This window comes from Mauremys mutica, chromosome 5, assembly GCF_020497125.1.
Source record: "Mauremys mutica isolate MM-2020 ecotype Southern chromosome 5, ASM2049712v1, whole genome shotgun sequence".
NCBI lineage: Eukaryota > Metazoa > Chordata > Testudines > Geoemydidae > Mauremys > Mauremys mutica.
In genome coordinates, this window is record NC_059076.1 from 58,569,464 (window position 1) to 58,594,642 (window position 25,179).

A 25,179-nucleotide genomic window follows, 5' to 3' on the forward strand; every position below is an offset into this window, starting at 1 on the left:
TGACAAAAATGGTAGTGTAGACATGGCCGTAGACGTAGTGCTTCACTTTACACTCAAGAGTAGTACCACGGATATCCATGGGACCACTCGTGCTCAAACTTTAAGTCAATTTAAATGATTCACTGGATTGGGGCCAAAAATACATCCGTACAATGATGCAGAGTTAAGCTGGGGTAGGCTAATTTAATTTGGGAATTTTCTGGACTTTTGATTGCTTCAATTTACAACCTTAACGGTTTATTTATCTTCCTCTCGCTCCATACATTTTGCGCTATGATTCCACTCACACACACACACGCACACTTCAATTTTTATCTGTTTTAATTGCTTCCTTTTCCCTCATGTTCAATTTTATTGTATTTTGTAGTTCAATTCCCTCAAACGTTCCTATATTAGACACTGGAATGCAGTTTATAATTTGGTCACCAACAGATCCAACGATTATATTACCTCTGTTTTTTAACTTTGTCATCAGTTGTTTAAAATAGCTACTTTAAAAGTAATATCTAGTTTTTCCCTACTGCATCAGTAACTATAACAATTTTAAGAACTGTTTGCTGGAATTAATTATCAAATTATAGCAAAATGGAAAAAAATTGATGGAGACCTTTAAATTGCATTAATTACCACCACTGGAATAATTTTCAATCTAATAATAGCAAAAAAAACTTTCCAGTTCCTCAGATCTTGTTTCCAAATTGTTTGATGTTTTGAAGATTTTAGCCAGTCCTGAAGAATTACAGGATATCTGTGGTCTGCGACCAGTAGTTTTTCTTTTTACTAATCATAGTTTGAATTTTTGGTGCTTACACATTGATGGAAGAGAGAAGTTTTTCTTGGCTTCATGAATCTTGAAAAATGTACTGTCTACTAACTAGACCAAGGTCACAGAGCATTTAGTTGCTTGTGTCACGGCAAAAAATATAGTAGATGAAATTTTAAATACACTTTGGAGATGCTCACATTTATACAGAGACCAACCTTGCCACACTCTCCCACTTAGTCACAATTAATGTAACAGTTTGGGACGGAGCGAAGATGTGCTATACCAAAGAAAATTATATCAGTGTACTCCAATTTACAAGAGCTATCATCATCATGTTAGTTTTAAACATAGTCTCTAACAAAACCTCACATTCTTAATTTTTTAATAATAATTTCCCTTTTTGAAGTAAAAGGAAACCCCATGGTTTCCACAGGCAAATCTGCACTTGTACAGATACTTTTGCTTTTCCTTCCAGTGGTCATGTTTTCTGTTTAAAAGTGGGCTATAAACCCGTTAATCAAGTAGAAGAAATCACTTTGCAAATGTAGACTATTTCAAGGAGACGGATAATCATATTCCAGACTCTCATTCATTCTAGACACTTCCCAGAAGAATTCTAAAGTACGGTACAGGCGAGTCGCATCATACGCGCATTTAACTTACATGAATTCAACTATACGCGCTCGGCAAAAAAAAAGAAAAACAACAAGATACCTGTAAATAGTGCAGGTGATTCCACCCAATGACCATATGCCCCAGAGTGAGCATGAGATGGGAGACATGAATCTGCTGTTCCCTCAGTCAGTCTCAGTTCCTGCATGCCTCTCATAGTGTGAGCATCTCACCGCACTGACTGTGATTCTAGTGTTTAAATATAAGTATTTTTTGTACAACATAGCCCCTAAACGCAAGCCAACTACTTCATCTGGTGCTCAGCCGAAGAAACAGCAATCTGTTCCAACGCTGGAGGAAAAACTGGCTGTGTTGGACTTATTGAGAGATGGTATGTGGCGCGTAAATATGGCCACAACAAATCTAGCATCCATGCCATCAAGATTCGAGAGAGAGAAATTTGTCAAGCCGTGGCATCAAGTGCTCCAATAACTGCTAAGGTGACGAGCCAGGTGCGTGATAAGACTTTAGTGAAGACTGAAAAGGCATTAAACTTATGGCTGGAAAACATGAATCATGAATGCGTGCCTATCGATAGCAACACGTTGCCAGAAAAGGCTCTTACCCTCTACGTGCTGTTCAAACCTCCTGCCGAAGAGGGACGGCCTTCTGATGAGAAGGAATTCAAAGCCAGCCAAGGTTGGCTTAACAGTTTTAGGAACCGCTTCAACCTCAAAAATGTGAAGACTACTGATGAAGCTGCATCTGCCAATGAAGAGGCAGCAAAAGCCTACCCCGAACAATTAAAGAAATCATAGAAGAAAAGGGCCATCTTCCAGAACAAGTTTTTAATGCTGACAAGACTGGGCTCTTCTGGGAAAAAATGCCCTACCGCACTTATATTTCAAAATCAGAAAGACAAGCCCCTGGCTTCAAAGCAGCTAAGGATCGTGTGACTGTGTTGTTTTGTGGCAATGCGGCTGGACATTTAATAAAGCCGGGATTGCTCTACAGGGCTGCAAATCCCCATGCCCTAAAAGGCAAGAACGAAAATCTCCTGCCTGTGTTCTGGCAATCAAATAAAAAGGCTTGGGTGACAGCAGCATTATTTCTGTATTGGTTCCACAAGTGTTTCATTCCGGAGGTCAAGTGGTACCTCAAAGAGAAAGGACTTGACTTTAAAGTGTTGCTGATTGCAGACAATGCTCCTGGCCACCCTGCGGCATTCCGGTTTGCACATAACGACATTGAAGTCGTTTTTTTCTCCCCCCCTCCCCCAATACCACCTCCATCCTCCAACCTCTCAACCAAGGCATGATTAGCTGTTTCAAGGCCACGTACACGAGGCTTACGTTCCCACGGATACGTAGCGCTATAAATGCTGATCCCAATCTTAATGTGATGGAGTGTTGGAAGTCCTTCAACACTGCCAATTGCATCACTTACATTAAACAGGCAATAGAGGCAATCAAGCCTGAAACAGTCATCGCATGTTGGCAAAACCTGTGGAAAGAATATGTGAATGATTTTAAGGGTTTCACGACCATTGACAAAGAAGTGAAACGCATTGTTCAGGTGGCCAGGCAAGAGGATGGTGATGGCTTCGTCAACATCCTTGAGGAAGAAATTGAAGAATTAATTGAGCGCCATAGAGAAACATTGACTAACGAAGAGTTAGAGGAACTGATAAAATCGTCTACAGAAGATGAAGATGACAACGATGAACAGAAAAGCCAGCAAGTTGGAATCTTCATAAATTTGGTGAAGTGTTCTAAGCAGCGAAACACTTGAATGATTTAATTTCTGAATACGATCCCTCTACGGAATGAAGCCTCAAAATCACATGTAGTATTACAGACTATTTGAGGCCGTATCAAGAAATGTTTGAGCAGCTCAAGAGACAACCATGTTTTTCAAAAAAAAAAAAAAAACCAGCAGCAGCAGATGAGCCTACGCAATCAACTTCTCGAGCTGAACCAGAGCCAACCACTTCGTCTACGACTCGCTCTCCATCACCCACGTTCTCCGACACCTCTGTCTCCTGGATCAACATCAAGCCCTGGCAACCCCCTGCAATTACCCCCGTAATTAAAAACACAGTACTGTAAAATTATATTTTGCATATGTACTCATTACATACTGTACATTACTGTATACATATTACTGTACAGGGTTGTATACACAAAACCATGTACAGTATACTGTACTTTATGGGTGATTTAAGGGATTTTCAAGGGTAATTTTGACTATACGCGATTTTCGCCTTACGCACTGACTTTAGAACCTAACCCCCATGTAAGATGCAACTCCACTGTATTTAAAAATGACTTCTTCCTGAAATTTTCCCAAAGTTTGTTGCTGATGTCTGAAAATACATTACAATCTCAGAGCCACAACTTTGAAATTTCTCACAAGACTCAGACTACAGAAAACCCCAAAACAAGGTAACACTGAAAACTAAAAAAGCAATTATTTAGCTATATTTTCATAAGAATTTTATGTTTCAACATGGACCCTGATCAAATACTGTGGCCCTGACCTAGCAAAGGCATACTTTACACATTATGAGTAGTCCCACTGACTTTGATGCATAAGTCTTGGCAGGACTGGAGCATGAAGAGTCAGACACAACTTCTATTTTCCTCCCTGCCACCCCATCTCCTTAGCCCTCCAGATCTGCTACAGCCTTTTCCAGCTCCTAACCCTATATATCTTGACATCTTTATGAAGAGAGAACTGCAAAATATAAAATTCCAACTTGCTTAAAATACCATACAAGAACATGCAGAAAGATAGGACCAAGAAAGCTTTACCATTTACTCAGACAAGAGGTATGGGTGAACTGCTCAGGTGCAATTATCCTAAACTTCTGAGGTATGGGTGTTCAGCACCCTAAGTGAAAAAGAATTAACACCCAATACAGATCTAAAGCATATTGTGAAAGATCAAAGATTCTTCTGCAACCACCAGAATACTAAAGATTGGTTGTCTGAAAAACAATTGATGCCCAAGCCTCCCAATGGCACTTGGTAAAATTCTCAAAAAAGACTCTCTACATGTTCAACCAATAAGTATGATATTTGCAGTGACAATAAGGAAGATTTTGATCAAACATATTTTACACAAGGGGTTCTGAAGAGACATCAAATTTACAAAAGCAATTAAAGATTTCAAAGCGGAATATCAGATGATAGTACAATGGCAATATTGTTGAATTCTCAGTAAAGATCTGGCTTGATCTAATTAATAAAGAACTGGAGCCACATAAGTATAAAATAAAAAATAGCAGCCAGAGAAGCTATAGAACTTTTCCCAAAACTAAGCCAGCATGATTGACCCCATATACAAAGGTTAGGGTCAGAAAATGAAGAGGCTAAAACGTGGCCATTGCAATATAAACCTGAATGACTTCCCTTCTAGCACAAAGAGTTGTTGAAGACCCAGATGTCCAAATCTAGGATTGCAAAAGGGATTGCCACAGTTCACTGCACTAAAATAGTGAGAAAAATATACAGGAAAGTCATTGACAATAGAATGGCTGAATTCAAAATGTTGTCATTTTTTATGAGCTGCATTCTGTCCAACCAGTTCTGCATCTATACAGAACATTTTTAATCACATTCTGATTGGCTTGTTTGGAGCTTCATAATAGGATAGGTGCCTGGAAAGTAATCAAGTGGTAAGAGCACATTAGTGTGTAAAGGCAGATACAAAAGAGTTGTAGGCCTGCTAAGTGAAAAGTTGATTAATGAGTTCTTGTATTTTATTTACAGAATTGCAAGTAATTCACTGTGGCCAATGTGCATCTATTTCTGAATAATAAATATGCTTACCAAATGATGTTTTCAGATCAAATGTTTTATGAAACAATCATAATTCTTTTGGGGTGAGGGAAAATAGCAAGGTAAGAGTAATTTCCACTTTTTTCCTCCCTGGGCTATAGAAAAATCACAATTAATCTGGCTGGAAGTCTCTTCCTCTCCTCTCCCTGTATGTCTCAGACCTTAGCAACAGGGAGGAGGGGAATACTTCCAGCTGAAATTTCTAGGGAGGCATCTTCTCCATCTAGCGAACCCCTAATACTACCAGACCATCTTTAAGTTTCTAGTGATAGCATTTCAACCTTGAAATTTAACAATTTAGCTTCTAAATGGCATTAAACTGTACATAAAAGGATTTGTTCTGTACAACAAACACCACCCCCTCCACCTCTCATTTCCTCCCTTTGTGCTATTCCACAGCAGCCTGATGGCAACACAATTCACCGGGGGAAAGACACCTTGGCGTACCCTGGGCCAAGACTAAGAAGTGTATGTATTTTCCTCGTAACCTCTAAGGAGAGGGCTGAAGGGTAAAGGAGTTCTCTTCAATTTGGGATGTCTCCATGAAGTTACCCAAACAGCAGTCATCTTAATAAATATAAGATTAACAAAGAAAATGGAATTAAAATAAAATTAATGGCTTGCTTAACATATCTAGACTTATACTTTTCATAAGATAAACTAGATAAGGCATTCTCAGCTTAGCTACGGAGGACAAAGGGGAAAAAAAAGGAAAGAATAGTTTGACTACTCTAGTCTGCCCATCAGACCATAATGCTGTCTACAGACAGATGCATCTTCCTTGATACTCATTGCCAAGTCCCAATCAGATAGAGATACTAACAGTTTTCCCAAATAATTTTCTCTTCTTACAACCCCATCCCAACCCACAGTTTTGAACTCACTGCTTTCTCCAAGAGTTTGTCTACACACTATAAATATATTAGTTTGAAACCTATATAGTTAAAGTGGTTCAACCATCTAGTGTTGACAGTTATATCATTATGCAGTGTTTATACCACTATGGTTTATTCCCCTAAATGTAAAGGAATAAGCTATATTGATGTAATTGCTTGTACATTAGGAGTTGTACCAATAATTATTTTGGTTAAAATTAAATACATACACTCCTGACCATAACTGTTAAAATCAGTGCAAGAACTGCAATCTTATATCAGGCCTAAGAGATAGACCACTGAAAACAAAGAGGTCACCTACACTGGATTACCTTGATGTGAATAGCAGTGCATACCGAAGTGCTGCACTGGAACTCCCCTGTGTGGAAGCAAACAGAAAGGTTTCTAGTACAGTCCTCCCCAAAAAGGACGATGTTAATATGAACTAGGAGCCTTTTAGTTCATGCCTGCAGCATTCCACACAGGGAAGTTACACTTTGTTGTGCACTGCTGTTCACTGTAGTTTCAACTGCAGGGCAGCAGAAACATAGCAAAAATCCCATTAACAATAATTCACAACAGTCTCTCTCTAAAGGCTTAACAACCTAGCACAGATACCAGCTTTGAGAGACCACTCTGGCCAGTCATATCTAGTTTAAGTCAGGCTTCTTTTACAACTCCACCAAGATACTATTTACTAAAAATATAATTATGGATGGGTCCCCAGGCCCTCCATCACATTCATGATAATGGGATTTGAAATTAAATAGTTTAGCCAACCTTCAAGCCGTATCAGGTTTGCGGATTCCTGACAGCCTGACCATGTTTCGCTCCTACACGCAATCTGGCAAAGTTACTAAGATAAAAACTAAGGCACATTTTGGGAAGTGTAAAAATAGTACCAATATACAAAATAAACCCCTACGTCTAGTCAACACAGTCAATTAACTGTATCCAAACTCAGCCTTGCAAAGGGGGCGGGGAGGAGCAGTTTGTTCAGGTGCTGTAACCGGAGTCACATACTTTTGGCTTATGAGAGAGAACTGATACGTAGATACAGACTTCCAGACCCCGAAATCTACGGGTCCCCTCAGAGCGGAGTCTGACACACCGAGAGGTGCACCTAGCCAAAGCCACCCTGTAGGGGGGTGCTTGCCGGCGGTCCCGAGAAAGGCCTGGACGAGGCATGGGGAAGGGGCTTCGCTCTCACCCCAGTCAGCGGGGTCTCCGGCCGGCGGCCCCGTGCGGGGAAGCTGGCACTGCCCGTACCTGTGCAGTAGCCAGGCAGAGGCGCGGGCTGTGGCGGTGCCAGGTCTCAGCACCACTAGGGCCCCTGAGAAACCAGGAGCGATGAATTCACCTTCCAAACAGAGCGAGAGACTCTCGGGGCTCTGGACACCAGCTGCCACCGCTCCGCGCGCGCTCTGCTACGAGGCCCGCCCCTTACTACGGAGCGGGAGAGGGAATATGGGAGACAGTCTGCCCAGAACCTCCTCACGGGGGGATACTCACGTTACAGCCGCCCCGCCCACTCCGCAGCTCACGCGCCACTCCGTCCCCCAGCGATGACGTCACGCAATAGACGCGTCCAGAAGCGTCTCCGAAACTATCTTAACCACGCCCTTGCCCTGAGGCGTCGCGCTCTTTTAGCGTCCCCCTGTTCTCTATGGTGAGCGTCTCTTCCTCTCCCTCTTTACGTCTCTATGGTTCGCAGCTCCAGCTCCTCTCTGGGGGTGGCGGCCATTTTGGCCGGGTGGCAGTAGGAGCACGTTGTGTGTCTGCCTGTGAGTGTCGGGACCAGGCTACTCCCCTACCCACCCACTGGCCCCGGCCGGGTGGTTTCCTTCCCGTCCTCTGGTAAGTGGAGTCAATAGCGGGGCCGGGCGGTGCGCAGGAGCCCTGGGGAGACCCATTCCCCGGCCAGGGCCAGGCGGCGCCGGGGAGTCGTTGCACCAGCTGGTACCGGTGAGAGGCGCCGCGTCTACGATGGGGCAGGAACAACCCCCGAGCGGGGTCCGGCAGCCGCCCGGCTCTCTCCGGGGGGGCTCGTGTCTACGCGATATCCCCCTCGCCGGGTGCTGTTAGCAGAGCTCCTCCCTCAGCCCGGGATGAGTGCGAGGCCCCGACCCTCTCCCTAGGGTGACCAAATGTCCCGATTCTATAGGGACAGTGCTGATTTTGGGGTCTTTTTCTTATATAGGCTCCTATTACCCTCCCCCCCCCACACACACACCCTGTCCCGATTTTTCACACTTGCTGTCTGGTCAACTTACCCCTCCCCCTGCTGCCTAGAGCCCCCACCCAGTTGCTGCGGTATTGGGGCCCAGAACCCCCCCTTCGATACTGAACGTGCATGGGGGCACCAAACACACAGCTCCACTGGGTTGTCAGACCACAGCCTCCCCAGTGGTGACAGTGGGGATCCCCCCACGCCCCCTGTTGGGTGATAGACCCCCCCCTCCCGCCACCTACTCTGCCACGTAGGGAGGCCCCGATACCTCAGTTTGCATCTGGTTGGTGCCTTTGGCAAGGTGAGTCAATCTCCGTGTGCTCTAGTTTCCCCATCTGTAGAATGGATAGTAATAGTCACATCAGAGCATTGTGGTGAGAATTAAGTTGATGTTTGTAAAGTTTACTTGGATGGTAAGTGGACCACAGTGAAGTGCAAAGAATTATTTTTAGTGTTGCCTGGCTATAATAAGGGCAATACTCACATAGGGAAACTGGTTTGTCTTTTCCTGCATGTATAATTTGTGCCAAACCTCTCTATTTAGGGGAGGTTGTCCCTATATTTTACAAGTAAATGTTTAGAGCCCTAGCTAAATGTCTAGTAGGAAGCTTTCCTTGCTGGGATGGTGTTTACCTGCAGAACTATCAATTTTTGCAGAATGTGAACTGATACTGTGCTGTCTGCCCACAGACTTGGCTCATCATAGCTTTGCCATGCACCAGCAGCAGGATGAAATTGACAGCTATGTCAGTTTCATACTGCTGTTGTTGAAATCAGCAATAAAGGTAGATTCTTCAGGAACTCCATCTTAAAGGAGAAACTATCACATGTTATGTTTCCTGTCAAAGCCAGGAATCTCTAAAATGAGGAAAAGGGAGAGAAATCCTCCCTATGGGTGCATACACTCAAGGAAGAAAGATGTATTAACTAACAGAAGGTAAGAACGTAGCATAAAATCCAAGCAAAGAAAAGGCATTTGTAGTTTTCAGTGTTAATACTAGTGGGGAGATTAGTGTTTACCTCTACATGCTAACATGTTAATACTACAACTCCCTTTTTTCCCACTAAAATTGTATGTTGTGTCTAACACAAGGTAAGAACACACCCTTTTCCCCAGTGAAGACAAGACCTGGCAGTAGTAAGAGGTGAGGGCTTCAAATTTATAAAATACCTTATAGCCAGAAATTGTTATGAAAGATGGAGATCTGCCAAGCATGGTCCAGCACCCTGAGTAAGGAAGAGAGCAGCAAGATTCTTACCAACAATAGGGAAAGGCTTTGCTCCAGGACCTTTTAAAAGTGCTGTCTTATGCATCTTTAGCATATTTAGTCCTCTGATGTGTAGTTGTCTGGGAAGTCTTTTGATTATGACATTACATTCATCGCTCTTTTAATTCAAACTCTTAGTCCAAAGGAGTTAAAATGTCTCTTTTCTCCCCAAATGTATCTATAGCTTTCCTGTGCTAGCAGATATCACAATATATATACATCTCCTTTCCCAGTCTAAGGAAATATTTGAGGATGAGGTTTCTTACATCGTATATTTTGTTGCTGTATGAATGAGTCACAATTCCTATTGTTCAACACTATTAAACATGTCCATCCATGTTTCTATTTCAATGTGTTTTTTGACAACGTGATGCTACTTTCCAGTAATCAGAAAGTTATTAACCGTTAGCCTGGAGTTCTTTGCTTCCATATGCAGAATGTGCCACATGAGCAGTCTGTTGAGATTAAATGTAGGGCACGTCTACCCTGGCAGAGTTATAGTGCCGGGAGATACAGCGCTCCTCAGAGAGCGCTGAAGGGAAACAGCTGTTGTATGTTGATACTGTCAGCTGCCTGAGCAATAGTGTGTTCACACTTGTGGCATTTGCAGCAGTATTCGGAGCGGTGTACTCTGGGCAGCTATCCCACACAACACCTTTTTCTCTTCTGCCACTAAGACTTGTGGAAAAGCTAAGGGAGTTGCGGGGCATCCTGGGTCCTGTTGCAATGCCCCATGATGCTTTGCATCCCAGCAATCCCTGTGCTTCCGTCCCCCTTTGCCACCGTATTTCAATGGTTTGTGTACTGCGCGCCCTGCCTCTTTGGGCTGAAGGAATGGATCCCGAACTGTTGACCAGTATGCTGCTTGCTCTGACCAACATGTCACTAGTGGCAGAGGAGTTATTCCTTAAACTACAAAAACAAGAGGAGTGCAACATTGATCTTGCCACGCATAGTAGCTACGACACGAGATTGCTTGTGGCATTCACGGAGGTGCTGACCACAGTGAAATTCCACTTTTGGGCTTGGGAAACAAGCACTGAGGCGTGGTGGGATCACATTGTGATGCACGTCTGGGATGACGAGCAGTGGCTGCAGTACTTTCGGATGAGGAAAGCCACATTCATGAGACTGTAATGAGCTCTCCCTTGCCTGCAGTGCGAGAACGAGAGCTGCCCTGCCGTTGGAGAAGTGCATGGTGATTGCACTGTGGAAGCTGGCTACTCCAGACTGCTACTGATCGGTCACTAATCAGTTCGGGGTGGGAAAGTTTACCATTTGACTCGTGTTGACAGAAGTGTGCAGGGCCATTAATGGCATCCTGCTCCGAAAGACTGTGACTCTGGGCAACGTTTGTGACATTGTAGATGGCATTGTACAAATGGGTTTCCCTAACTGCGGAAGGGCGATAGATGTCACACACATTCCAATTCTGGCACCTGACCACCTAGCCACAGAGTACATTAATCGCAAGGATATTTCTCAATGGTTCTCCAGGCGCTTGTGGATAACAGTGGGTATTTCACAGACATTAACGCAGGCTGGTCCAGAAAGGTGCATGACGCATGCATCTTTCAGAACACTGGCCTCTTCAGGAAGCTGCAAGCAGGAACTTTCTTTCCAGACTAAAAGATCACCGTAGGGCAGGGGTTCTCAAAATGGGGGTCGGGACCCCTCAGGGGGTCACGAGGTTATATGGGGGGTCACGAGCTGTCAGCCTCCACCCCAAACCCTGCTTTGCCTCTAGGATTTATAATGGTGTTAAATATATAAAAAAGTGTTTTTAATTTATTAAGGGGGTTGCACTCAGAGGCTTGCTATGTGAAAGGGGTCACCGGTACAAAAGTTTGAGAACCACTGCCGTAGGGGAAGTTGAAATGCCCGTTGTGATCCTGGGAGACCCCACCTATCAGTTAATGCTGTGGCTTATGAAGCCATACACGGGTCAACTTGACATCAGCAAGGAGCGGTTCAACAACAGGCTGACCAAGGCAGAATGACTGTTGAATGTGCTTTTGTCCATTTAAAAGCCCGCTGGTGCTGCCTCTGGGAAGCTGGACCTGGCCAATGACAATATTCCTATGCTTATAGCCATGTACTGTATGCCCTATAATATTTGTGAAGGGAAGGGTGAAAGCTTCACTCAGGGATGGATCGCAGAGGCTCAGCGCATTGAGGCTGAGTTTGAACAGCCAGAGACCAGGTCTATTAGAGGGGGCGTAAGGGTCAAGGATTCCTTGAGGCAGCAATTTGAAGCTGACAGCCACTAATATTTGTTGCTATGCTCAGCAGTGCAGTGCTTGTAATGCCAGGAGATGATTGGTGCACATGATGCAATATATGGGTTTAACATAATTGTATGTTGCTTTGCAGTGCTCTTTTTGCTTTCGATTAATAGAATAAAAATTGTTTTCAAACCAACACAATTCTTGTATTAAAAGACAACAACTGGAGGAAAGAGTAAAACAAAAAAAATCAGCAACAGTGAGAGAGATGGGGAAGGGAAGGTCCAAGGAGGAGGGGTCCCGGGATAGCGTACAGTGCAGCAGGTACTGTACTTCAGCAGGGCCAAACTGCATAGGGATGGGTGTTGAGTGCAGTGGTTAGTGGGAGTCCGCAGTGCTGGACTGTGAGTGGGGAGGAGTGGAATGAAGTGGAGCCAGGAGGTTGATAAGTGTCTTGGCGGTGTCTGGGGGGTGCATGGGAAAGAGTTTTGTGACAGCGGCCGCAGGGGAGGGTGAGCGCGGAGCTGGTTGGTTTGAAGAGCTAGTATCGCCTGCAGTGTGTTTGCTTTGCACTCCATAAACTTTAAGAGCCGCTCCGTGGCTGCATTCTGGCAGGCCCGCGCTCCCCTTTCGGTCCATCTTCTCGCTGTCCTGCCACTCCTTCAATTCCTGTTTCTCGGCAGCAGAGTGCATCATAACATCATGCAGAAAATCCTTCTTAGTTCTTCTTGGCCACTTTCTAAATCTGCGCAGCCGTTCAGCGAGCAGTAACAAAGAGAGAGGCTGGGCTCCCAAGGTTATCTCTGAAGTTTAAACACCACATTTTACAGAAGCAGTATTGTTTGCAACACAGAGAACACTGTTTCAGTAATTTAAAACACAGCCAGTACTCACATACCTGTCACTAACTGGCTGACCCCAGGCAAGCAACAAGAGCCAAAATGGTGAGTAGCATTTATCTTGTCAGTGGCAAGATAAATCGCTCTTTCCAGACCCTGCTGTACACTGGGCATGTGGCTCTTGGGGAGAGCCAGCACTGTAGGGGAGCGGGGGCGGCTGATGATCATTGCTGTCCCCACACTTTCCACAGGATGCAATCGTTATGGAAGATATCTCTCTGCTGAGAGTGAGTAGGGAATCAAGGGGAGGGTTTTCTCTAAGAATTCGGCTTCTGCCCTGGGCCCTGTGCGGCTCACCTGTGTGCAGCAATGGTTCTTCCCCCTCTCTCCCGCCCCAATGGCACAGTGGTGCGGGAAAGCTACCATTAATGGGGCAAGAAAGAGCAGTTCTGCCAAAGAACCTGCGGCAGTGGATTGCCCAGTATCTCCATGAGTTTTGCCCAGTATCTCCATGGATATCTCTGAGGGAGATTCCTATAAAGTGAGGGAGTCAATCAAGAGCCTGTTCCATCGCTCAGACTAGGCATGCGGTGGGAGACAAGCCTACTTTCTGCAACCCTCCTGCCCCAACAACTTTCTTCAGTGATTCCCAAAATCAGATCTACGTACCAGGGGCCTTCTCTCCTGTCTGCACTTCACCAATCTCTGACAGCTGTAACTGGCTAGCCTCTTCTAGGGTAGAAAAGAGCTCCTGGCTGCAAGCATCTCTGATCTGAGTCATCCTCTGCCTCTGGGAACCCCTCTCCAGCCACATCCTTGTCCAAGATGTCCTCCTCCTGGCTCCACTCTCAACTGGCACATGAGCCACCAAAGTATCCACAGTGGTCTTTGTAGTGGAGGTGGGGTCACCACCGAGTATCGTGTCCAGCTCTTTGTAGAACCGGCATCTAGTGGGTGCAGCACCGGAGCGGCAGTTTGCGTCCTGCACTTTGTGGTAGGCATTCTGCAGCTCCTTCACTTTGACCCTGCGCTGCAATGTGTCCCAGTCATGGCCTCTTTCTGTCATGCATCGTGAAATCTGTCCATAGGTATAATTCCTATGGCTGGAGCACAGCCTCTTCTACCCAAATGCTGATGAGGTCCAGCAGCTCAGCATTGCTCCAAGTTAGGGATCACCTGGTGCGTGTAGCAGGCATGGTCACCTGGAAAGATGCGCTGAGACTACTGCATGCATCACTGAGCAAACAGGAAGGAGACTTTCAAAATTCCCAGGGAATTTATGGGGTGGGGATGACAGTTGGTCACCTGAGGACAGGGCAGTAGAGTTTAAACCAATGACCAAAGAGGTGAGAACAGGCATTGTGGGACACCTCCTGGCAGCCAGTCACAGCACTGTAATCGACCACAGTGTTTACACTGGCACCGCAGTGCAGTAGCCCTGGTGCAGAAAGCTCTACACCTCGTTAGGGTGTTTTTTTTTTCTTTTTTTAAAAGTGTTATAACTGCACAGTTTCTGCCACTAAGTGGCTTGGCAGTGTGTACATGTCAGGAGTTACAGCACAGAAAGCTGCTTTACTGCACAGAAACTTGCCAGTGTAGATAGGGCCTAAGAAACAGAACTTTGGGCTTGTCTAAACAGTTTTTTGTATTGCTTTAACTATAATAATGATTTAGAAACCAATATATAGTTAAAGTGCAGTACAAAAACTGCATAGACCAGCCTTTAATATGTGTTTCTCTTTTACACTTTTGGACTTCTAGCACATACTGATACTTCTGGCTTTTGTAAATATAATGTTCGTTCATATATTGATAACTGGTTCTATAAGTATTTAACTATTTTATAAATTATTTTTGTCAGATATTCTAATTTTAAAATTTTCTTGATGGTCTTATCAATATATGTGGGGTTATCAGGTTTGGTTCATTAGTTTTATAATTGAGACATGTTTTTTGAAAATTGTTTTCTAAAAGTAAATACTACTTATTCTCAGTCTTTTTACCAGTTAGTGCTTTTAAAATGTGATTCGTTGAACACTTCATCTGCTTTTTGCAAAGTAGATGTTTTTAATACGTGCTGAGTTCTGAATACAGATCTGTTTACTTTTTAATATAATTGTATTGTCCTCTCTTCATTCAATTTTTCTGTCTTAACTAACAGTTGCATATTCCTCTACATATTTATAGTAAATTGCACTTTACATAGTAATTCAGCATGCTATTGCACCTTTTTTCCTCTTTGCAGTTGATTGTATTAAGTCTTTCATGGTAATTTGTTCGTATATAGATCCAGCACATGTAAAAATTATGCATGATCCAAATTCTAGTAAATTAGGTTGGTTTTGCTTTTTAAGTATTACAGTATAATGATGGAGTTATTGTTTTCTTCCATAAATTCTTGCAGGATAAAGTGTTTTGTTTATATTTTGAAAAGAAAATATTTTTTGTTTGGTCAAAGATTCAAGAAGGAGTTGGAATCAAGAGCCTTATGAGAGTTGCTCAAATATGCCTAGATATGCACTTTGTTACTGCTAGCATTTTGTGTGCTTTATACTTTTTAGACACGCACTTTAGAAATCATGTTAGACAATTTTGACTTGAAATGAATATGGTTTGCCAAGATCTTAAATACTTTGTCAGCCATAGTCACTTTCTTTTTAGCAGTTTAGTTTGATTCACCTCTCATCATCATAATCTTCTGATAAACATTCTTGAGGTTGCCTTTCAAATGGAATTTACTAATCCAAATAATTTAATTATTCTGTGGTTAGTAAAAATTGAATTGATAGAGTACTTTTCTGAGCCACCTAAACAAATTGAAAGAAGCAATATTGACTATAAATTAGATGCTTCTAAATGCTGGTTGTTTCCACAGTATGTATGTATTTTATATACTTAACAACATTTTCATGTAACACATTATGCTGTTGAGTAGGCTTGAGTTCCAAAATTTCAGCCTTGAGCCCAAATGACCTTTCTCAAGATGTGTAGGACTTTCCAGTTAAATCCAACCAAAATAAGTGCATTTAGTAACTATATGTAAACATTATCTTGGCTCAGTTTGTTGTTGAAGATGTTACTTGGAGTGCCCAGAGCTGTGAATCACAAGTAAAAGTTGAATGTGTCTCTGCTTGGTCCTCATGGGTGATGTCGTCATGGCTGGGAGGACTGGGGAATGCTACTGTGAGTCAACAAAGGGAGCACACAATGTCATTGTGTTTTCTCTACCCTGGGATTGATTGATTAAGTCTATAGGGGGCCTGAATAAACACTGGCATATCCATTATGGTGCACAGTGGAAACACTTCTCTCTGAGGTCCCTACAGATAGTATGTGAATTGGTAAATAAGTTTGTTCGGTAGTGTTATAGTAAAGATCAGATTTGATGTTGACACTGAACCTTCCCCCAAAAATCATTTACTGGGGGGAAAAAATTGACAGGAAGAAAGTATAAAGTTAATCAAATCTTTAGATTTTTTTTTTTATTTATTTGTACCATAACATTATAAAACTTATTTACCAATTCAATGCAAAGGCATGGGTAATGCGAGTGAACTCCGCAGACTTGTCAATAAAGTAGTGCCTACTTTAGGAACACTAAGGGACTAATTCAAAACTCATCATCAAGAGGAATCTTACTTATTTCAATGGGTTTTGAATCGGGTCCTGCAATGAGTACCAAGCCAACAGACTCCTGCAGCAACACAGTTCTCATTGCAAAATAGTCTACACTATAAGTAAAAATGCCAGCTAGTGATTTGTGAATTTTTTATATTACATCTCTACCGCCATATAACACACATTCGGATATATAACGCGGTAAAGACTTTATTTCTTGAATGTGAACTAGTGGAATTCTTCCATCAATGAGGGGACTGTTTAGATTGTTGGAAGTTTGAGTATTTCAAGACCTCGTGATATTAGTACATTACAACTTCTCTGTTCACAAAGTCAAATTTATGTCAGAGTTTTATCTTGGAATATAAATATTGCATGCTGGATACTACGCCACACTTGCTTTGAATTGGTAACTTCTCTGCATGGCCCCAACCCTTAGTACCCAGCAATGTTAAACTGTAACTGAACATGCTTTGTACTTCAGTTGCCAGAAGAGAGGCTACCTCACAGTGTAGGCCCAATATTATACTTCCCTTTACTCATGAAAGACACATCACCTTAAATGATTTACCAAGGTTAAACCCTTTCTCAAGCACTGATCACCACCTAGAAGAGTTGTATTCATGCCATTGAACCCCAGTAAGCAGTCGTGACCAGAGGCTTCAAGAGGTGGTACACAGCAGCGAGGATACCAAAGCCTTGTCATTAGACTATTCAGTCTCTCTCCAAACCATAACATCTTGTGAAATGCTGGTGACTTCATAACTCAACCTTACTCTATTTTAGACTGAAGTGAATAAGGGAGGTCCGTAAAGGTGGAATAAAGTGCTTTTTATAAAGAGAAGATCAATGGCTATTTTAAATATCACCTTATCAGAATAATTTGGACAACAAATTACCAACGCTCTTTAAAATAAAATGTTTAAAATCCATTACCTGTCAGGACCTAAATTTAGCATTCTGTTTCCTCTGCTATAGTTGATGACCTCGTAAACACCTAACACAATATGTTTGCACCTCTTGCCCTACTTTAGCTATTTGTGAGGCTAACTACTACTGTAGGGAAAAACAGAACCTACACTTAGGCTTTCAGTCTTTTTTTATTTCATCTCTTAACATACATTTATTTGTAACTTCAAGGATATTTAATCATTAATCCAAGCTCTTAGAAATTTTTAAAATATTTTTAAAAATTATTCAGTTAACTTCCAGTTGTTTTCCTTTATTTGGTTTCTTGAAATCTTTAAGCCCTTATAGGGGCACCAATTGCCTGGGGAATACAATATGTCAGTGTAGTTGCTATAACTCATATAGAACTTAAACTCTCAAAATCAAATAATCAGTTTGGCCTCTGTGTGTGTCTCTCTGTCTATAATACACACACCCACACCTCATAGCCGGTGGCATAAATCTGGGAATGAATCACCATATAGAACTGTAATTTACTCTGTCAGCAATAAATATGCCTTCCTTTTGCCTTACTACTGATGTAATAATATGACGTAATTTTCTTGTAACTAGAGTTGCATTAAAGGAGTATGCATTGACTTATGAAGAGAGGCTGGGGGAACTGGGCCTATTTAGTCGGCAGAAGGGAAGAGTGAGGCAGACTTCAACTATCTGAAGGTGGGTTCCGAGGAGGTGTAGCTAGGCTGTTCTCAGTGGTGGCAGATGACAGAACAAGGAGCAATGGTCTCAAGTTGCAGTGGGGGAGGTCTAGGTTGGATATTGGGAAACACTATTTCACTAGGAGGGTGGGGAAGCACTGGAATGAGTAACGTAGGAAAGTGGTGGAATCTCCATCCTTAGAGGTTTTTAAGGCCCAGCTTGACAAAGCTCTGGCTGAGATGATTTAGTTGGAGTTGGCCCTGCTTTGAACAGGGGGTTGGACTAGATGACCTCCTGAGGTCTCTTCCAACACTAATCTTCTATGATTTGCAGTTGTCATGTTGGCTTCATTTTATAGTTGGAAAATAGTAATTGAACATTTGTGCTAAAGTCATTCTGCAATTATTACCATATTAAAACTGCCAACATTTAATTGTCTTTCTGAATTTGTTCAATGGACTGTAAGAACAATACACATTTTATTTGGGTACATGAACTTCTATTAGTAATTTCAACTAGGTACAACTTTGCCATGTTATTGGTGATGATTATGATCCAGTTTTTTGTTTGTTTTTTTTAGACCCTGAAGTGTTCACTTCCATCTTGGAATCTCTAATTGGTGTGTATATATAAGCCTAAATTGCACAATATGGCCGACAAGTTAACAAGAATTGCTATTGTCAACCATGACAAATGTAAGCCAAAGAAATGCCGTCAGGAGTGCAAAAAGAGCTGTCCGGTGGTTCGAATGGGTAAGAAATGCAGTGAAACATATTTTAAACAAAGCAAGAGACTTTAAATAATGTGCCTAGTTGTTTGCTGTCTGCCTTAGTAGAATTTACTAGTAGAAACGCTGTGAGAGCTTTCTGGATCATACTATGAATACATTTGTGTAATATATAATGAGCTTGGCTGAAGTCAAATATGATTAAAAACTATCTGCAAGTTGTGCACAGCTATAATGCTAAGAAATATTAACTACTCAGTTTCAGGGTTTCTTTTGAATCCTTTTATTGCTGGAGAAATTTAAGGCAACTACAGGCAACTATGTGGCATTTACTGATCATGCTGATAACAAACCTGATTCATCAGCATTGTGTCTTGTGTTAACATGCATTCTTTCACCAGGAAAACTATGCATAGAAGTCACACCACAGAGCAAAATAGCATGGATTTCTGAAACACTCTGTATTGGTTGCGGTATTTGCATTAAGGTAACAGATATTTTTATATATATAAACTTTTAAAAAATACAATAATTTCAATTTCTTTAAAAGTATACACTGTTTCTTATGAGAAGTATATCTTCAGAATTGGAGAGAAAATATGTAATAACTTCAAATAGTTTATCTCCTATGCACCTTTTTATATTTAGGCTTGACAGAATTTTATTTTTTTATTTAGTTTTGACAGCTATTGATTTATTTTTAAGTATTTTCATTTGAATTTTCTCAATTGTGGAAAATTATGGGTCAGACTAAGGGGTGGGGTCAGACAATTATTTAATGACAGTAGACATTGAGATTCAAAAAGTTGTTTTATAACCTTTAAAACAAAAATTGTCACCATCATGTCAAAACGTACCTAGTAATCTTATATCAAATTAAGTTCTCAAGCAGCATTTTTCTTACTTTGTCTATTTGTATATTTTGATTATCATCAATGAAAATATTTTTCCATTGGTTTGTATGTGTGCAGTAAAATTGATGTTTAGACGTTTACCAGTAATAGCCTAATCTTTCCAATTCTATTTATATTATAGAGTCAGTATTTAAATTGCCATATTTAGCTTAGAAAAAGTGAGCCTAGGTGTCACCTTGAAAATGTTATCTGTTTCTCTGTTAAGCGCAGAAAATGATGTAATTTGACCCCATCAATGTTATCTATAGGAGAGCTTAGTTTAGCAACGACCAGAACATTGATCGCTTCTCTTGGTAGTTTCTGTGGTTAAAAAATCTTAGTAAATCTGTTAGCATTTCGAGGGATTTTTTTAAAAACATATTAGCAAATCAATACATTTAAGAATAACAGTAACTCCTCACTTAAAGTCGTCCTGGTTAACATTGTTTCGGTGTTATGTTGCTGATCAACTAGGGAACATGCTCATTTAAAGTTGTGCAATGCTCCCTTCTAACATCGTTTGGCAGCTGCCTGCTTTGTCCACTGCTTGCAGGAAGAGCAGCCTGTTGCATCTAGCTGGTGGGGGCTTGGAACCAGGGTGGACCGGCAGCCTCCCTATCAGCTCCCTGCTCCCCTAAGTTCCCTGTGCAGCAGCTGCCCAGCAGGCTAGCAATTGCAGCTGCTTCTGCCCTCTGCCTTGGAGCTGCTCCCCGAGATTCCTGCTTGCTGTGCGGGGGCGGAAGGGAGGAAGGGGGGGCTAATGTCAGGATGTCCCCCTCCCCCCCTGCTCCTTCACCCTGCTTATCCCATCTTCCACAGAGCAGAGGGGACACACGACAGGGCTCAGGACAGAGGACTCAGGACAGAGGGAGCGTGCTAATTTACAAGGCAGTGTAGTTAAAGGGGAAATGCAACACACACACACACACACACACACACACACACACACACACACACACACACACACAATGTGTGTGTCTCTCTCTGTGATTCTCTCTCCCCTCCCTCCATTCCTGCTGCCTTGTAGACTATGAGCTCAGCCAATTGCTAGTTCATCATTTAGCAGTAAGGCATTCCCTGGGAAATATTCCACCCTCTGACTCCTCCACCTCAACCAAGCTTCGCAATCATCACTGTGTACCAATATTAAATTGTTTAAAACTTATACTGTGTGTGCGTGTATATAACCTGTAAAATAAATATAAATATGTCTTTTGTGTGGTTGAAAAAAAAAATTCCCTGGAACCTAACCCCCTCATTTAAATTAATTCTTATGGGGAAATTTGATTCACTTAACACTTGGTTTTGTTTAGTCACATTTTTCAGGAAGATAACTACAATGTTAAGTGAGGAGTTACTTTATGTATAAATATTTAGTACTGACCTACTTAAAGGTAAGAGGTGTGGCACTCACAATTGTAAAAGACGTGCTTGGCGTGAAGTACTAAACTTAGAAGAATTTCCATACAGAGTAACTTGTTCTGCATTGAATTGTTACAGTGTGCATTAGTAAGTAGTAAATTTGTTTAAATTATAGAAATGTCCTTTTGGAGCCTTGTCAATTGTTAACTTACCTAGCAACCTGGAGAAAGAAACAACACACAGATATTGTGCCAATGCCTTCAAACTTCACAGGTATCTTTTATTTTTCCTCAACCCAACTTTATTTTACCCTATCCAATTTTAAATGAATGTAAAATGTATATAATATTCTGGACTCCTAATTTCCAATGTTATTGGAGATGTGACAGGATGAATCTATCTGGGTTTTTTATATACATAGTCTTTTTGTTGTTAAACTAAGCCAAAAAAGTTATTGGAGATGAGTATTGACAATCTCCTTGAACTTCTGTTATAATAAACTGAATCAAAAACCTGTAATTTAAAATTCTTGAGACAAATGACTACTGGCCTATCATCTTGAAGGGCAGGACGAATGACCCACAAACATAATAAATAAAACAGGTCTAGCGCTCATAAAGCAGTCTCTAGAATTGGAGCATTTTATTTGTTTATGCAGGTCTATGGTATTCCTCACGTTAGTGTGTCAGCTTCTTGCAGACATCAATTAATTGATCTTCACAGCACCTGAATTTTATAGGTAGTGAAACATAGGTAGAATGTTGGGTTACTAGCTCAAAGTCACACAAGAAATGTGTAGCAGACCCTAGATCCGTGTTCCAAGTCCTGTGCCTTTACCTCAAGAACTTTCTCTCCCCAAATGTTTTCTTACTCTCTCTGTTAACAAGCATTATAAAGAAGTTGGAGTACAAGTGTGTCACTTCAAAGTGATTCTCTTTGAAAGAAAATGGAGATAGATAAACTTGGAATTAGTAGTGTCTGGTTATGGTCTAACAATAGTTTTAAATGTTTTTCCCCTTAATTTTTGCTTTTTTATATATATAATTTCAAGCAATATTGAGGTAGAGACACTGAAATGGGTTGAATGACTCAGCAAGTGTAAAAAGAAAAATAAGTGCCCTAGTATTTTGCATTTAATTGTGGTGGGAATTTTGGATTACACTGAATATATGACTTCATATACAGGTTGCCTATTCCTCGTCCAGGTGAAGTACTGGGATTGGTTGGAACCAACGGTATTGGAAAATCAACTGCCTTGAAAATTCTAGCCGGAAAGCAGAAACCAAACCTTGGAAAATATGATGTATGTATAAAATAGAGCTTGGGAAATAGGTGATTATGGTTTGATGATGATGTGCTCAATCTGTCCTTGTAACTTTTTCCTGCAACTGTCACATTGATATCAGTGCTGCACGTGGCTCGAACTTTGGAGGTGTCTAGCTCAGTAACACTTCCCCATCTCCACTCCAGTGTACCATGAGGGCCCAGACAGACTTCCCAAGATAACCAGGAGTTGCAGTTCCCTTTTAACAAGTTTTTTGCCCACATTAATTTTTGCTCTGTTTCATGTTCTCTTACTTTTGTCTGCTGGGAAGTAGGAGATTCAAGAAAAATGTATCTTTTTCTGTAAAGTGAAACTTTATCAGGCTAGCCTTTGTCATTTAGCCCAGGCAACCATAAGACTAATGTATACATTTCAGTTTGTGAAAGAATTGAGTAATAGTGACCCATATCCATCGTTCCGTATGAAGTGGTTTGACTTCTGACACTGGCTTATTAAAACAAATTCATAGTACACTACTTACACTCCTTTAACTTTTGTTTCTTGAAGATACTGCATGTTTCTGCTGCCAAGACCTATTTAGGGTGTTTTCTCTTGCAAGAGTAAGTGACATCACACACCTGAAAGAGTACAAGGACCTGCACTCCTTATACAGCTTAAGGTGTTTCATGTCATTAACTATTTAAGTGGAAGCATAGAAAGTAAGTGAAGTAGTGACTGACATTTTTGGGGCTGTTCTGTTTTTATTGCATGTATCTTTGATGTCTACTCACATTGTGTTTTGGAATCTTTTAAAATTAAAACATTTCAGTTTATATTTAGATCTACAAATAGCTTAAATTAATTTGCATATTTAAAATGTTCAAAGTCCTAATATCTAATTTCTCTGTAGGATCCACCTGATTGGCAAGAAATCTTGACTTACTTTCGAGGATCTGAGTTGCAAAACTACTTCACCAAGATCCTGGAAGATGACCTCAAGGCTATCATAAAACCTCAGTATGTGGACCAGATCCCTAAAGCTGCAAAGGTAAGAAATTTTACCAGTTAGAGAGAACATGAGAAATTTCTCTCCATTAACACATGAAAAGCATAACATTTTTACATAGTGTTTTTTGTCTTTAAAGGCTCATATTGGGTTATTTGCAATATCTGAATGCTTAAATATTAGAAAAGGTTTGATTCTTACTTTTATCATGGCAGGGGACAGTGGGGTCTATTTTGGACAGAAAGGATGAAACTGACACACAGACTATTGTATGTAAGCAACTTGGTAAGCAATGTTCCCTCCTATTTATTTTATTTATCTATCTATCTTTTTAACTGACCAGGCTACAAACTCCACTGAGCGCAGCATTTTTGTCCTTGTTTTATACCATGGAAATGTGGGCAAGATTTCATGTTTAAGTGAGGAGTGTTTACAGGAGGGGTTGTGTGTGCATATGAGGGCTGCCCTAGGGTGGCTCCTGCCCAGTATCACACATTAGTCCCCTCCCTGCCATTCATGGGGTCCCAAAGGGAAGCAATTAACTCTGCAGCAGCAGCCTTAGGAGCCCAGTCAGGGTGACACCCCCCCCAGGCTGGGGGTTTAAGGACCTCATCCTGCCAGATGCTCCCAGGAAGGGACCTAGGTCCATACTTCCCTCCACCGCCACCTCTTGGCAGCAGCAACCACCTTGTCCATAGACAAGGGGTAGGGGTGATTTGGCCCCATCAGGCTGCAGCTCTGGAGCCCCTGAACCCAGCTGGGCCCCTCACCTGATCTCGTGCACAAGATGTATCCCAGCCAACCCTGCCTGAGCATGTTCCTGAGATGGTGAGATGCTTCCACTTCCCCTGCAGGTTGGAGGTGAGATCATATATATACCTTGGGGGGGCACACCATGTCCCTCTTGGGACTGCACAGAGGGAGATATAAGAGGCATGGTTTTTGACCTATGCCATACATACAATATTGCTGCGCTTCCACACAGTTTACAGGGAACATTGGTGGCAAGTGACTTTGTTCTATAAATAAATTGATAAGACCATGGTTCATAAAGTAACTTTAAAGAGTTTTGAGTAATTCACATTCATTAAAAATTAAAATGATCACTATCTAACATAATGGAAAACTTTAAATTATGTCTAGGTCAAGGATTGAAATTTACATTGGTCTGAACTTGGCCAGGACTCGATTATATTCATTTCTGGACCAATGCTAAAAATAACTGCTAATGACACTCTTGATGTCTAGTATCTTGCAAATCTGGATTAGAAACTAATAAATCACATCATTGTGGAACTGAGGTTCTTAGCTTTCCCTGGTATAAAACATTTATTTTTAAAGTTTGGAAAATTTTTGAATTAATTTTAACTTGCATGTGTTACTCTCACCCAATCAATTCTGACAAGATTTTAGCATCTTGTCTCTTGAGAACCATTGAAGCTAGAAAATGCTATCCCAAAGATGAATCTTCAGCTTTCAAATGAGACTTAATGCTTTATATAGTCTTAGTGGTTTTTGAAATATTGGTTGGTAATTGAAATAATACGATTTTTAAGGTCTACTGTCTTGGATTTGCTTGCATTAGGAACTTTTTAAAACAAGTACTGTTGGTTTTTTTTTTTTTTGTTAGGGCCAATAAACTTCTTCAAGCACAAGTGCAAGAACAGCAACCAAAACTGGAAATTTCTTCATGCATAGGGATCAAAAACAGCAGTACAAATTTGCCACTTAATATTGCTGACAGTTTGGTGTCTTGCTATGGCTTTTGCAACCATTATTGTGATCCCTATATACTAAATACATTATCTATGAGCAGGCTTTACAATACCTGCTCTAGTATAAACTTTGTCTAATTTGTTTCAAAGTAGGATGTTTATCATATTTAATTTACATATGCTGGACATAACAAATAATCTTTGTCACCAGATTTAACTCATCTGAAAGAACGAAACATTGAAGACCTTTCAGGAGGAGAACTTCAGAGATTTGCTTGTGCTGTCGTTTGCATTCAGAGGGCCGATATGTATGCTCCATTTACTTCTAT

The 25,179-nt window shown here is 41.4% G+C and overlaps 2 protein-coding genes across 10 annotated transcripts in view; one reads left to right on the forward strand and one right to left on the reverse strand.

The window, feature by feature from the left end:
• ANAPC10 (anaphase promoting complex subunit 10) overlaps positions 1 to 7,722 on the reverse strand; it is a 96,428-nt gene extending 88,706 nt beyond the window's left edge. For 4 of the 7 annotated variants that reach the window (XM_045020017.1, XR_006580065.1, XR_006580064.1 and 1 more), the window contains exon 1: positions 7,365 to 7,585. The gene's annotated coding sequence lies outside the window, so the exon portion shown is untranslated. The other 3 variants (XM_045020020.1, XM_045020019.1, XM_045020018.1) reach the window with 3 other exon arrangements.
• A 26-nt stretch (positions 7,723 to 7,748) lies between these two features.
• The window catches only part of ABCE1 (ATP binding cassette subfamily E member 1), a 29,109-nt gene continuing 11,678 nt past the window's right edge, over positions 7,749 to 25,179 (forward strand). Inside the window, exons 1-9 of one of the 3 annotated variants that reach the window (XM_045020015.1) lie at positions 7,778 to 7,952; positions 17,797 to 17,901; positions 18,464 to 18,635; positions 19,012 to 19,097; positions 21,041 to 21,138; positions 22,051 to 22,168; positions 23,040 to 23,177; positions 23,351 to 23,420; positions 25,062 to 25,158. In XM_045020015.1, coding sequence (XP_044875950.1) covers positions 18,533 to 18,635; positions 19,012 to 19,097; positions 21,041 to 21,138; positions 22,051 to 22,168; positions 23,040 to 23,177; positions 23,351 to 23,420; positions 25,062 to 25,158 — 710 coding nt within the window. In that variant the 5' untranslated portion in view covers positions 7,778 to 7,952; positions 17,797 to 17,901; positions 18,464 to 18,532. The other 2 variants (XM_045020016.1, XM_045020013.1) reach the window with 2 other exon arrangements.